Source organism: Pan troglodytes, chromosome 2 (genome assembly GCF_028858775.2).
Source record: "Pan troglodytes isolate AG18354 chromosome 2, NHGRI_mPanTro3-v2.0_pri, whole genome shotgun sequence".
NCBI classification, from domain to species: Eukaryota; Metazoa; Chordata; class Mammalia; order Primates; family Hominidae; genus Pan; species Pan troglodytes.
Genome location: NC_086015.1, coordinates 51,100,829 through 51,115,358, shown reverse-complemented (window position 1 = coordinate 51,115,358; position 14,530 = coordinate 51,100,829). Strand labels below are relative to the sequence as shown.

The window sequence follows — 14,530 nt, the reverse complement described above, 5'->3', positions numbered from 1 at the left end:
GTCATTACATAAAGGGAATTAGATTTGATCTTTAACATTTTTAGAGACCTTTGAGAGTAAAGACAGCAGAAGGGCTGCTATATTTAAGTTGCCTTCTTTTTTTTCTTTTTCCTTTTTTTTTTTTTTTGAGACAGAGTCTCACTCTGTTGCCCAGGCTGGAGTGCAGTGGCGCGATCTCGGCTCACTGCAACTTCTGCCTCCCAGGTTCAAGCAATTCTCCTGTCTCAGCCTCCCAAGTAGCTGGGACTACAGGTGCATGCCACCACGCCTGGCTAATTTTTGTATTTTTAGTAGAGATGGGGTTTCACCATATTGGTCGGGCTGGTCTCGAACTTCTGACCTCAGGTGATCCACCCGCCTCTACCTCCCAAAGTGCTGGGATTACAGGCGTGAGCCTCTGTGCCCGGCTGCCTTTTTTTTTTTTTTTTTTTTTTTTAAGAGCAAAAATCCTCTAACTTTTCAGTGTCTCTTGATTTCTTCAGAGCTGTTTTGCAGCTGTTAATAACTGTTTTAATGATATTGTAAGCCAGACTTGAATGATTTAGTATCTAGTTAAAGGATATATATTTTGGTAGTAGGTATAAATTATAAAAGCATCTTAGAATCAACATTCTTTGAAAAGTACTGTGAAGGAGAAAAGTAACCTTGGTTAGAAGCTAGATACTTGACATGTGTTTGAAATTTATTTTGTGTAATAACTGAATTTATCCACATTGCAGTATTTATTTAAATTCCTTATTTTTGCCTGAGCATATATGTTTTCCCTACTGCTCCTAGGTAGGAAGTGCTATTTTTTTCCTTTTGGTTTGCAGGAACACCTTTGTCCTAGAATACTGTGGAGAGGTACTCGATCATAAAGAGTTTAAAGCTCGAGTGAAGGAGTATGCACGAAACAAAAACATCCATTACTATTTCATGGCCCTGAAGAATGATGAGGTAAGCAGCTTGGATATATTTGCCTTGAAACAGATCTGTTAGGTTTGAAGGAGCCATTGATACTGATTTGATTTTTTTTTTTTTTTTTTTTTGGAGACGGAGTCTCGCTCTATCGCCCAGGCTGGAGTGCAGTGGCAAGATCTCGGCTCACTGCAACCCCTACCTCCTGGGTTCAAGAGATTCTCCTGCCTCAGCTTCCTGAGTAGCTAGGATTACAGGCGCCCACCACCACGCCTTGCTAATTTTTGTATTTTTAGTAGAGACGGGGTTTCACCACGTTGGCCAGGCTGGTCTCGATCTCCTGACCTCACCAAAGCATTGAGATTACAGGCATGAGCCACCATGTCCTGCCGACTGATTTCTAAAATATATTAAGCGACAAAAATGAGGGGCAGAGCAGTATAAATAGCGTCTATTTGTTTACAAAAAGCGTGGAAGTTACTGTTGCATGACAAGGTAGAAAATAAAAACATGGAAGAGAGAGGAATTTACATATATATATGTAAAGATAAACGTAGTGTGTTTTAGATTACAACTCTTAGAAATTATTGATGACCCCCAGAGTGCCTTTTTTTTTTTTTTTTTTAAGAGATAGTGTCTTGCTATATTACCTGGGCTGGAGTGCAGTGGTGCCATCTTGGCTCATTGCAACCTCTGCCTCCCGGGTTCAAGCGATTGTTGTGCCTCAGTCTTCTGAGTAGCTGGGACTACAGGCACACACCATCATGCCCAGCTAATTTTTGTATTTTTAGTAGAGACTGGGTTTTGCCATGTTGGCCAGGCTGGTCTTGAACTCCTGGCCTCAAGCAATCCATGTGCCTCAGCCTCCCAAAGTACTGGTATTATAGGTGTGAGCCACCGTGCCTGGCCCCAAAGTGCTTTTGCTTATATAGGTTATGTGGGTTATAATTACTTATACTTAATCATATTAAAAATCACAACTGAGAAATTTAGAATGTCTGTTTAAAACCACATTAGGGCCAAGTGGGAGAATCATTTGAAGCCAAAGGAGGCCAGCCTGGGCAACATAGTGAGACCTCATCTCTACAAAAATTAAAAAAAATTAACCGGGCATGGTTTTGCATGCATCTAGTTACAGCTGCTCCAAGGGCTCAGACCGAAGGCTAAAACAGAGAATCACTTGAGTGTTGGCCCAGATTGGCTTCCCAGAGCGTTGGGATTACAGGCATGAACCACTACACCCAGCCCATTTTGGTCTTTATTTAGAAGTTTGTTGATGTTTTGTGGCCAGAAATCTGCCATAGGAACTTAACTATTGTTTAGTATCAGTTAGCCTATGGTAAAATTGGTTTCCTTGTATGTTGTTTTGCTTTTGTAAGTTGCAGTTTCAAAGAACCTGTTGATGACTTTAAGTGAGGACTTAACTGTAACAATAGTAAGCCCATTACTTATTGATAAAAATAACATGGTATTATGAAAAATAACTTTTTTTTTTTGAGTCAGGGTCTTGCTCTGTTGCCCAGCCTGGGGTGCAGTGGCATGATGATAGCTCACAGCAGCCTTGAACTGCTGGGCTCAAGCAGTCCTCCCACCTCAGTCTCCTGAGGTGCTGGAACTACAGGCACATGCCACCATGCCTGGCTTATTTTTAAATTTTTTTGTAGAGACAGGATCTTGCTGTGTTGCCCAGGCTGGTCTCACTTCTGACCTGAAGCAATCCTCCTGCCTCAACTTCCCAAAGCACTGGGATTACAGACATAAAACACTGTGCCTGGCCTTGGAAAATGATTATTTAAAATTTTTTTTTTTTTTTTTTTTTTTTTTTTTAGTGAAAAGAGTTGCATCGCTTTACATTTTTATAAATCTCTTTAATGTCTGGCTTAATAAAATTCAGTTCGATTCTCATATATCTGCCTCTGTATTCAGTGTGGAAATGTAAATTCTAGGGACCTAACCCCAGAGCTGTTTAGTTTAACCCTAGGGATGGGTTCAGCAAGTTTTAACAAACTCTCCATGGGATTTGGATACACACTCAAGGTTGAGACCTATGGCATTGTGACATAGCCCACACTTTAAAGTGAAGTATTATACCATGCAGTGAGATTAGGATGTAATAGAATATAAGAAATGGCTAAGGATAAATGGGAGAGACACTGATAAAGATAATTTTGCCTATGGGCAAAAGTTAATAATTAGCAGATCTTCCAAAAGCATCAGTTAGGTATTTGTCGCTTTGAAGTGGGAAGCAGTGTGACAGTTCTCTGAAGCAAGGGCAAAGTGGGGGTAAGGGAGTGTGTATGTGTGTGCGTGCGTGTGCATTGCATGTATCTTACATTTGTCTTAATGCTTTTCCTTTGTAAAATGTGTAAATTTTTTTTGATTGGGTTAATTTAATTCACAGTGTCATCTGTCTTCAGTTAGAAATAATGGAAACTGAGCCATTGTTTACAGTGGAAAAACTATGAAGCTGGTAGTCAGGAGGCCTCACTGCCCTACCTTAACTGGTTAGGTTTCGCAGCACAATCTTTTTTTTAATTGATGCATAAGAGATGTATGTAGTTTTGCAGGTAATTGCATGAATATTTAAGGTATTATTTTTTAATTCTTAAATGATCCTCTTCTCCCAGATAATAGATGCCACTCAAAAAGGAAATTGCTCTCGTTTCATGAATCACAGCTGTGAACCAAACTGTGAAACCCAAAAAGTAAGTTGAGGTGGATTTAGAGTTTGAGGTATTTGTTCACGATTGCTGTTCTGACCATTAATTTTAGATCCCATATCTAAGGTACTCATGAATTTTTTAGTCCCTTTTTCCTATTCTACTTTATTATTTAAGATTTTATTTGGAAATAGGTTTAGATTTATAGGAATGTTAGAAAAATAGTATTGACTACACCCATATATCAGTCTTCACCTAGCTTTCCCCATGTTAACATCATATATAACCATAATAAAAGGATCAGATCCAGGGAATGCTATTAAGTAATATGAAGACCGTATTCCAATTTTGACAGCTGTTGTTTTTCTGGTCCAAGATCCAGTCCAGGAACTCACATTGCATTTAGTTGTCACCTCTCCTTCCTTGCCCATAATTATTTTGTATATTATTTTAATGGTGCCAAAATACAAAACTAAATTTTAATTTTGAAAGTTCAGTGTGTATTTGGATTCTTTATTAGGTCTTATCTAGGTGCAACATTTGACTTTTAATAACACTAATGAGGGACTGAACGACTAACATTGAGAGGGATTGTATCTTTTTTTTTTTTTTTTTTTGCCCAGGCTGGAGTGCAGTGACATGATCTTGGCTCACTGCAACCTCCGCCTCCTGGATTCATGCGATTCTCCTGCCTCAGCCTCCCAAGTAGCTGGGATTACACGTGCGTGCCATCACGTCCAGCTAATTTTTTTAGTATTTTTAGTAGAGACGGGGTTTTGCCATGTTGGCCAGGCTGGTCTCGAACTCCTGGCCTCAAGCGATCCACCCCCGTCAGCCTCCCAAAGTCCTAAGATTATAGGCGTGAGCCTCCGCACCCAGCTGGGATTGTAACTTTTTTAGGTTAAAGCTATGAACCCGCTCTGCAAATGTATATCATTGATTTCCTCTCATGTTGAAATAGCGCTTTTGAGTCTGGATATTTTTTGCCCTTTGAACTATACACTAATAGATTTTATGCATGGCTCTTCCAAGAGCCAAGTTTTATAACAAAAAGGAGAACCTACTGTGGAATCATTCAACCTAGGTTTTGGTTATAGTTCTGCCAGAGCTGGTGGCCACATGTCTAGCTATGAGACTCTCACTGTACAGTGTCCCTTAATCTCTGCAAGTCCAGAGTTTTCATTAGTAACATGTGCAAATTGTCTGGATCAGAGCTCCTCAGTCCTTGACTCGCTTACATGTTTTGGAACTAAAAGATCTGCCTAACATGTATCTGCCCCCATTTTAATTCTTGAGTCTGTTCTGATGTCCCTTTCACTATACTCAGCCAGATGACCACCACTTCATGGAATTAAACTTTTGGGATCAGTGTTTCCTAGTTTCTATATCTCATCTTATCTTACAACATGGTTACTTTTAACATATGTTAATATAGACTTGCCTTTGATACTCAGTGACACAAGCATCCTCTATTTGCCAATTTTTAGTACAAGTGAATCTTTACTGTATGGAAATGTTAAGATAAAATAGCAGTTACTTTTTTTTCTTTTTTTTTAGCAGTTACTTTTATTAGAGATGAATTAGAGATATATGCAATCTGGTAGTCCATTAAATGAGAGTTACACTTAAATATTTTAGTTCTTTTAAAGAAAAAAGTCTCCATGTGCTATTTGGGAAAACCTTCATTGCCTAAAGACCCACTTGCATAATTAAGGCAGATGATGATGATCTTTATATATGCACACACACACACACACACACACACACACTAATAAGTTACTAATTTCTTTTGTTTTCAAACATCATCTCAGTGGACTGTGAACGGACAACTGAGGGTTGGGTTTTTTACCACCAAACTGGTTCCTTCAGGCTCAGAGTTAACGTTTGACTATCAGTTCCAGAGATATGGGTAAGTATTGTTTCTACTAATTTTGCTGCTTCTGATGGGGAAATAGGCTGTTCAGATATAAGGATATAAAACTTTAATATGAATTACTTAAAAGTTATATTTACTCTTAACTCTTATCTATAAGATATTGTTTTGGTTTTGTGTGTTTTTCTACTGTATGACACTTCTGACCCTTAAGGGATGTACAGGAACTGTATGATTTTCTCCTCAACTTCATATGGTCTACTTGTATAATTATATTTCTTATGTAATTCTGAAAAACTTTAGACATGCCAACTCTTTTTGTGTCTGAAGAGAATAGTACAGTATTATAAATTCCTCTGTATCCGTTATTCAGCATTAACAGTTAGCATAACTCATAACCAGTCTATTTCATCTGTACCATTTTGTACTCTTAAATATAATTGGTTACCTAGTTCTTTTTTTTTTTTTGAGATGGACTCTTGCTCTGTCGCCCAGGCTAGAGTGCAGTGGCGTGATCTCGGCTCTCTGCAAGCTCCGCCTCCCAGGTTCATGCCGTTCTCCTGCCTCAGCCTCCCGAGCAGCTGGTACTACAGGCGCCCGCCACCACGCCCAGCTAATTTTTTGTATTTTTAGTAGAGACGGGGTTTCACCGTGTTAGCCAGGATGGTCTTGATCTCCTGACCTTGTGATCCGCCTGCCTCTGCCTCCCAAAGTGCAGGGATTACAGGCTTGAGCCACCGCGCCCGGCCTGGTTACCTAGTTCTGTTTCCTAAAAACAGTAACCGATGCAATAGCAAAGACTGCCTAAGCAAAAAGTGTGAGAGTTCTTATTAACACTGAAGCATTAATAAAGATACTGAGGAGGTTTGAAGCACATTATGTAAAATCCCTGTGTTCTAATGACTACTTAAAAATAAAACTACAGGCTGGTTGCAGTGGGTCACGCCTGTAATCTCAGCACTTTGGGAGGCTGAGGCGGGCAGATCATGAGGTCAGGAGTTTGAGCCTGGCCAACATGGTGAAATCCCGTCCATACTAAAAATATAAAAATTAGCTGGGCGTGGTGGCGCACGCCTGTAATCCCAGCTACTCTGGAGGCTGAGGCAGGAGAATAGCTTGAACCTGGGAGGCGGAGGTTGCAGTGAGCTGAAATCGTGCTGTTGCACTCCAGCCTGGGTGACAGAGGGACTCCATCTAAAAAAAATAAAAAGCAAACGAACAAAAAACTACGCCTGGGAGGCTGGGTGCGGTGGCTCACGCCTGTAATCTCAGCACTTTGAGAGGCCAAGGTGGGCAGATCACGAGGTCAAGAGTTCGAGACCAGCCTGGTCACATGGTGAAACCCCGTCTCTACTAAGAATACAAAAAATAGCCAGGTGGGGTGGCACATGCCTGTAATCCTAGCTACTCCGGAGGCTGAGGCAGGAGAATCACTTGAGATCATGCTACTGCACTCCAGCCTGGGCAACAGAGAAAGACTCTGTCTCGAAAAAAACAAAACAAAAACAAAAAAGCCAAAAAAAAAAGGTATATTAGTCAACCAATTCATGACTTTGAAGACTAGTTTAAAAATAAAGGAAAAAAATTAAGCATTTAAACATTTATTCTGCCTTTCTCAAGTGACTTCTGCTTTAGGTTAAACCAAATAGTTGATGAGAGGAAGTTTTTCTTTGTACAAGTCTTCCAGTTAATAAATGTAGTAGTAGGTGAGTGGTGCACGCTTATAGTCCCAGCTACTCAGGAGGGTGAGGTGGGAGGATCACTTGAGCCTAGGACATTGAGGCTGCAGGGAGGCATGACCTTGCCACTACAGTCCAGCCTGGGCCATAGCGCAAGACCCTGTCTCAGAAAACAAAAAGATAAAACTAAATTAAGTAGTAAAAATATCACCATTTTGCAACACTTAGTAAGGTATGGGTCCTAAACAGTGGTCATTAGTGGCCACTAATATCAGAAAAAGACAACTAATGTGTGCCTCATAATGAAAGAACACAACATTACCCGTGAAACAGTCTATCTTCTTTGGGTCTTTAGGACCAGTGACCTATGCAAGATACTTTCTGATTATTAAGAAACCAGTACAATTAAAATATTGGAAAATTTAAGTAAGGTACAAAACCCTAAAAGTTTTTATTTTATTTTTTTCAGATTATACCTATATCAATTAGTAGCTTTTGGTGTTTATGCCAGAAAAGCACACAGCTGCAGAGTTTCCTGAATATTTTAATTCTTTTAATGCTATTATATGATGAGGTTTTAATTCCTGTACTCTGTTCAGTCTGGTGACAGTTACCAGACTTCTGGCAATGAAGGTCTTTTACATATTCCTTCACATTGTTTCATACATGCTTCATGTCTTAAACATAGTGAACTCTGAAACTGATGATCTGATTATAATCTAGGACAAATGCCAGATGGTTGTTTCCGATTCTGTCTGCTACTCTTGTCAGATATTCAGGGCATGAATGCAGACCAGGTTCTGTGTCGGGCTCCATTTTTTTGCCTCTGTGCTTGTATTGTCCTCTCTGAGGGAAAGAAAAGTGGAAATCAAGTGCTGTTAGGGAATTCCTGCTCTACTTATTGAACAATTTATTTTTATCCCTCTAATTGCCACTATCATATCCTAAATCCACCAGTTTACTATTAGAATACTCAATTATTGTTATTATTATTTTTTTGAGACAGAGTCTTACTCTGTCACCCAGGCTGGAGTGCGGTGGTGCAATCTCGGCTCACTGCAACCTCTGCCTCCTGGATTCAAACAATTCTCATGCCTCAGCCTCTTGAGTAGCTGGGATTACAGGTGTGTGCCACCATGTCCAGCTAATTTTTGTATTTTTAATAGAAATGGGGTTTCACCATGTTGGCCAGGCTGGTCTCAAACTCCTGGCCTCCCAAAATGCTGACATTACAGTCGTGAGCCACTGTGCCCAGCCAATCTTTTAATAATCAAATGTTTCCTTTTAAGTATCCTGTATTAATCATTTTATGTCTGCTTATACTAATGCATGTTTGTTTGTTCTATGTGCCAATTAAACATTTACATATAAGTAATAGTTCTCTGAACTATTTAAGCAATTTTGTTCTTAATCCAAACATGTATATGATCTCTTATTTTCATATTACTAGGTATTCTCATAAAATGGAAGAATTGTTTATTTCTTGGCTAGTTTTGTCTCCCAAAGAAAGATGATTGGAAAAATAATGAATATTTTTAAAGAGCAGTTTTCAGACATTTCTATTAGTAATAGCAGACTTGTTGGAATCTCTTCAAGTTATGGTTTTTGTTTGTTTGATTTTGTTTAGACTGGTATGACTTTTGTGTGTAATTGTTTTATTGCCAACAGTTTTGTATGGTTTACTTCCGCATAGCTGACTTCTTTCCTATGCTCTTTGAACAGAAAAGAAGCCCAGAAATGTTTCTGCGGATCAGCCAATTGCCGGGGTTACCTGGGAGGAGAAAACAGAGTCAGCATCAGAGCAGCAGGAGGGAAAATGAAGAAGGAACGATCTCGTAAGAAGGATTCAGTAAGTTTGCATTTTTCTTTCAACTTTCACAATAAAAAATTTAAAAAGTGAGGTGGCTTTTCTGATTGAAGGTTATAAAGTCATACTACTGCCACCAGAGAAATCCAAGATCAGATGAGTTGTTACCAGAAAAGAGATGCAATTGCTATTTTTATTTCAGATTCATAGAGATTGGAATTGGGTACTGAGAACTATTAAAGTATTATTGAAAACACCTGGACTAATAGTTTTTCAGTTTCTTTAAAACTCCTAAGTACAAGTAAAACATATCTTTTCTCCCTGATAGCTCACTATGTCTGCTCTACGTTTCTAATCTCTTGTTATTGGTTTGTCTTTGTTTGGTACTCTAAACTTTGAGTGTTCTTCAAATCTCTGAAAATCCTCTTTTGAGTGTGAGAAAAGTTTTGAGAGGAAGTAGGTAACCTAAGACCAACAGGAGTAGTCACAGATGCTCTTTTTATTTAATGAAACAGCAGTTGATAGCCTCATTTTGTACCCTGTCTTGCCTGAGTTACTCCTGGGATGGGGATGGGATTGTTGGTGGGGAATATCCTGTTACTAAAGGGGCTATCAATTGCAAAAAGGACTTTGTGTTTAAAAAAATATTCTCCTCCCTTTTTTGAGGATCCCTTTGCTAGAGCACTGTTTTTCAAAAATGTGATCCTTGGATCACTTTCTTTAGAACCAGCTGGCTGGATCCATAGTAAAAATGCACATTTTTGGGCTACTCTCTAGACCTGTGAATCTTAGTGGAAGGGCTGAGGGTTTACCGGTGTTAGTCAGCAAATCCCCCTGTGATTCTTTTGCAGTTAGCTCATTCCTGGACTTTTCAGGAACTTAATACTCATAAGAACTATAGATGACAGCAATTTTTCTGTTTAGATGGGGAGATAGAAAAAGACATGAGGGAGGCGATGAGAGTATAATGGTTAAAAGGTAACATCAATTGAGCACAAATTAATTTGAGGGAATTAAGTATTAAGAATCTGAATTCTGTAAGAAGATTCAGTTAAAAAAAGTAAAAAAAAGCATTGGAAAGGTCCTTTAAAAAAAGCAGAAAAGGACAGTTTATATAACAAACACCTATATTTGCACCACCCAACATGAACAAATGCATTGGAATGTCATGTGTTCTTTAGCTCTTTCTTTCTCTCTCTCTCTTTTAAAAAATGTATATATTTTCAAATGGTTTGGCTTTGGTTTTTTTTGAGACAAGGTCTCGCACTGTTCCACAGGCCCAGAGTACAGTAGAGTGATCACAGCTCACTGCAGCCTCGAACTCCTGGCTCAAGTGATCCTCCCACCTTGGCCTCCCAAAGTGCTGGGATTACAGGCATGAGCCACAGTGCCCAGCCCTTTTTTTTTTTTTTTTTTTTTTTTGAGGCAAAATCTCATTCTTTTGCTTAGGCTGGAATTCAGTGATGCATTCATAGCTCACTGCAGCTTCAAACTCCTGGGCTCAAGTGATCCTCTCGCCTTGGCCTCCCAAAGTGCTGGGATTACAGGCATGAGCTACCACACCCAGCCTTCAGCCCTCTTTTTAGATAGCATATATAGTGTAACTTTATGCCAAGCACTTTTCTAAGCACTTGATGTATTAGCTCATTTAATTCTCACAATAAGCTCATAAATTAGGTAATGATCTTTCCTTTTTTACAGATAAGAACACACTAAGGCACAGAGAGATTATAGTGTCACCCAACTAGGTGGTGGAAATGAGCTCCAATCCAGCATCTTGTCTCTGCTCTTAACCATTGTGTTAAACTACAGTTAAACTGTAGAGTGGAGTCCCCTCCTACCTTTGAGGCAACTATGGCCATAACAATAAATGTTTCTGCATTTTAGAACATATTGTTTTGTGTGGCATTTTAAAAGTTTTTAGAAATGGTAAAATATGGCTGGGCGTGGTGGCTCTTGCTTATAATCCCAGCACTTTGGGAGGCCAAGGCGGGAGGATAGCTTGAGCCCAGGAGCGCGAGACCATCCTAGGCAATATAGTGAGACCTCATCTCTATTAAAAAAGAAAAAGAAATGACATAATATAGATGTATTTGTGTGCATTTTTTACTCTTATTTTTGAATTTGATCTGTATTCATATATGTAGATGAACATTTATTTCTAATTGCTGTAATTTTTTTCTTTTCTCAACTTCTGCATGATGGTCATTTGAAAGTTTTTCTTTTTTTTTTTTCATCATGTAATAGTTTATTGACATATTTTCCTACTGATGGATACTTATGTTTCCAATTTTTGCTATTAATTTCAAAGTTAGTATCTTTGCACATGTCTCTTTTGCACATGTTTCTTTAAGATTTATCTATGGAAGTGTAGTCACTGGGTCATACCTAGTCTGTTAGCTTTCTTCACTTGACTACCGGACATTTTTCTTTAAACTCCATTAAATTGCTTTTGTTGTTAACTCTTGTTTCATATAATTCATGGTTTACCAGAGCAACCACAAAGTAGTTATTAAACATGTTGACCTAAACTAGTATCTCCATAAAAACTTTCCAGGCCAGGCACGGTGGCTCACGCCTGTAATCTCAGCCCTTTGGGAGGCTGAGGCAGGCAGATCACGAGGTTAGGAGTTCAAGACCAGCCTGGCCAACATGGTGAAACCCTGTCTCTACTAAAAATACAAAAATTTGCTGGGCGTGGTGGCGGGTACCTGTAATCTCAGCTACTCCGGAGGCTGAGGCAGGAGAATTGCTTGAACCCAGGAGGCAGAGCTTGCAGTGAGCCGAGATGGCACCACTGCACTCCAGCCTAGGCTACAGAGCAAAACTCCATCTAAAAAAAAACAAAAAGAAAAACTTCCCAATGGCTGTTTCCTATTTTCAAAACTTACAGAATAAACACATTTTTAAAACTAATTTATTGATGAGAAGTGACCTTACTATGGATTAAGAGGTGGCATTATATCTGTATCATACCTCCATTAGGTGGCTTTTTACCTTTCTTAGAAGATTTAAGGATAACTCTGAAGAACTAAGGACTAGATATTTCTGTCATTGGTTGGTTGTTTGTATTCAGGTAATAGTGTGTCAATTTCAGGATAGGTCTTAGTGCCTTTGGACTGAATTAGATGTAACTTGTATCCAGTCATTCCATAGGCTATAGTCATCGGTTGCTCCAGATATGAATTTGAAGTTATTCCGGAACAATGATGTTTTATATGAAACTTTGCCCAGATAGAGGAATATCCCAGAATGAACCTAGGTTCCTAGAATGATGTGAAAGATCATTTGCCCTTGACTCTAATGCAGAGGTTAATTGTACTTTAATTTTACTTGGATTATCTGCTGCAGAAATTTCTTTTTTGCATGCCTGGATTCTGAGTTTTGGTCAGTTACAGTTGAGCAGAATCACAGAAGCAGAATCACAGAATTCAACTGTTTGAACTCACAAGGTTGAGCCTTGGGAATTTCTTGGGTAAAGGATGCCATGGAAAGGACAAGATAGCTAGCAGTTCAGAATGCAGTTTTGCATGTATAAACTGTTGACAAGAAGATGTTAATAATGATTGCACTATAATCCACATCCCTCATGTTACCCCTTGATTGCTAAACATTTTTTATCCTTGTTCTTATGATTGCATCTGTATACAGCTTCTTTCCTTAACCAAACTATAAGCTCTTCCAGGACAGGTGATTATCTTTGGCTATGTCACACACTGGGTACTTAATTACTTACTTACTTGATGGAAGTATAATATGTCCCTACTGTGACCTGATGTTATTTGTAGTTTATGGTACGAACAGAAAATAGTCTGAAACTTCCCTTAGTCTCTATTGTTTGAGTTTTTGAAACAAATCAATAATAATTTATGTAATAAAGAAGGTGAAAACCCACCTGAGAGGAAATACTTAACTTTCAACTCATAACAAATGAATACTACTATCCAGAATATGCATAATGAGTGTAACTAGTATCCTATTAATAAGAAAAGAACAGCCAGCACAAAAGAAAAATAGACAACTTCCAGAGACACTTTACTAATTCAAATAGCCAATAAACGTGGAAAGCTGTTCAACTTTATTAGTAATTGGGGAGTGCAAATTAAAATTACTATTAGATGTTATTTACACTCTCACCAGATTGATAAAAATTAAGTTCCATGGTACATAAGAACAACAGATCTCATACACTGTTGGTGAGGGGTGTAAATGAGGGACAACCACTTTTGAAAATACTTTGACATTATTTACTGAAGTGAAAGAATATATACCATATGAGCCAGCAGTTCCTGGGTGTATAAGCAGAGAGGCTAGCTATAATGTATATCAGAAGTCACAACAGCATTGCTTGTGATATCAGAAAAAGTAGAAATAACTCAAATATTTATTAACATAAGAATGGGCCAGGCGCAGTGGCTCATGCCTATAATCCCAGCACTTTGGGAGGCCGAGGTGGGCAGATCACCTGAGGTCAGGAGTTCGAGACCAGCCTGGCCAACATGATGAAACCCTGTCTCTACTAAAAATACAAAAATTAGCCAAGTGTAGTGGTGGGTGCCTGTAATCTCAGCTACTCGGGAGGCTGAGGCAGGAGAATTGCTTGAACCCAGGAGATGGAGGTTGCAGTGAGCTGACATGATGCCACTGCACTCCTACCTGGGCGACAGAGTGAAGCTCAGTCTCAAAAAAAAAAAAAAAAAAAGGATGGATAAATTATAAAAGAAATAGTCATGAAAATAAACTGGCTGCATACAGTAACATGGATAACTCTTAAAATGTAAGGTTGAGTGAAAGAAGCATGACAAAATATTTTGTCCAGTATGATTTCATTTCCATAAAGATAGACAAAATTTTATATACCTATGTAACAAACCTGCGTGTTCTTGCACATGTATCCCAGAACTTAAAGTAAAATTAAAGTAATTAGGGAGCAAGGACAAGAGTGAACCTTTCATTTCAAATAAAGTTAGCTTCCATCACTTAAAAAAAAAATTAATATTTAGGAATTTGCATATGGATAGTAAACCTATAAAGAAAATTGAAGACCTATTTCTTAAAATGTTAGGATAAGTTATCTCCAAAGCATAGGAAGGGTTGCTGTTATAACCAGGAAGGGGTAGGTACATGGGGCACTACAGGAATGCTAGCAGTATTCTGTTTTTTAAACTTACCTGGATGGTGGCTGTATGGGTGTTGCTCACCTGTTTATTAAACCTATTTACTAATTGTTTTTATATATTTCTGTCTATATGTGTATTCTGCATACTGTATGTTGTATTCCATCAAGAAGTATTTAAAATGCTACTTAGACCCCTTAGTGCCACAAAATATTCAAGTATTAAAAAATAGTATCTTGCAATGATTAGGTACTTAATAAATTTTCAAGTACTATAGAATTGTGCATATATATGCACTATATATAGTAAATATATACTATCTATAAATTACAGATAAATATATAATATATAAATATATATTTAATATATATAAATTTTCAGTTTATCAATAATTTAAAAATACACCCTAATCATTCTTACATTTATGTTTACTTTTAGTTACTTACCTCATATTCTTGGATGATGTTGACCCATACATAAAATCTAAGACTTTTAGT

The 14,530-nt window shown here is 38.3% G+C and overlaps 1 protein-coding gene across 10 annotated transcripts in view; it reads left to right on the top strand.

Moving 5' to 3' along the window:
* Positions 1–14,530, top strand: part of SETD2 (SET domain containing 2, histone lysine methyltransferase) — a 147,399-nt gene that overhangs the window by 57,145 nt on the left and 75,724 nt on the right. For all 10 annotated transcript variants that reach the window (XR_010155172.1, XR_010155173.1, XM_063805652.1 and 7 more), the window contains 4 exons: positions 813–936; positions 3,525–3,602; positions 5,369–5,466; positions 8,832–8,958. Coding sequence is in view for 8 of the 10 variants with exons in the window: in XM_063805652.1 (XP_063661722.1) it covers positions 813–936; positions 3,525–3,602; positions 5,369–5,466; positions 8,832–8,958 (427 nt within the window). In the remaining 2 variants the exon portion in view is untranslated. The remainder of the gene's footprint in view (positions 1–812; positions 937–3,524; positions 3,603–5,368; positions 5,467–8,831; positions 8,959–14,530) is intronic.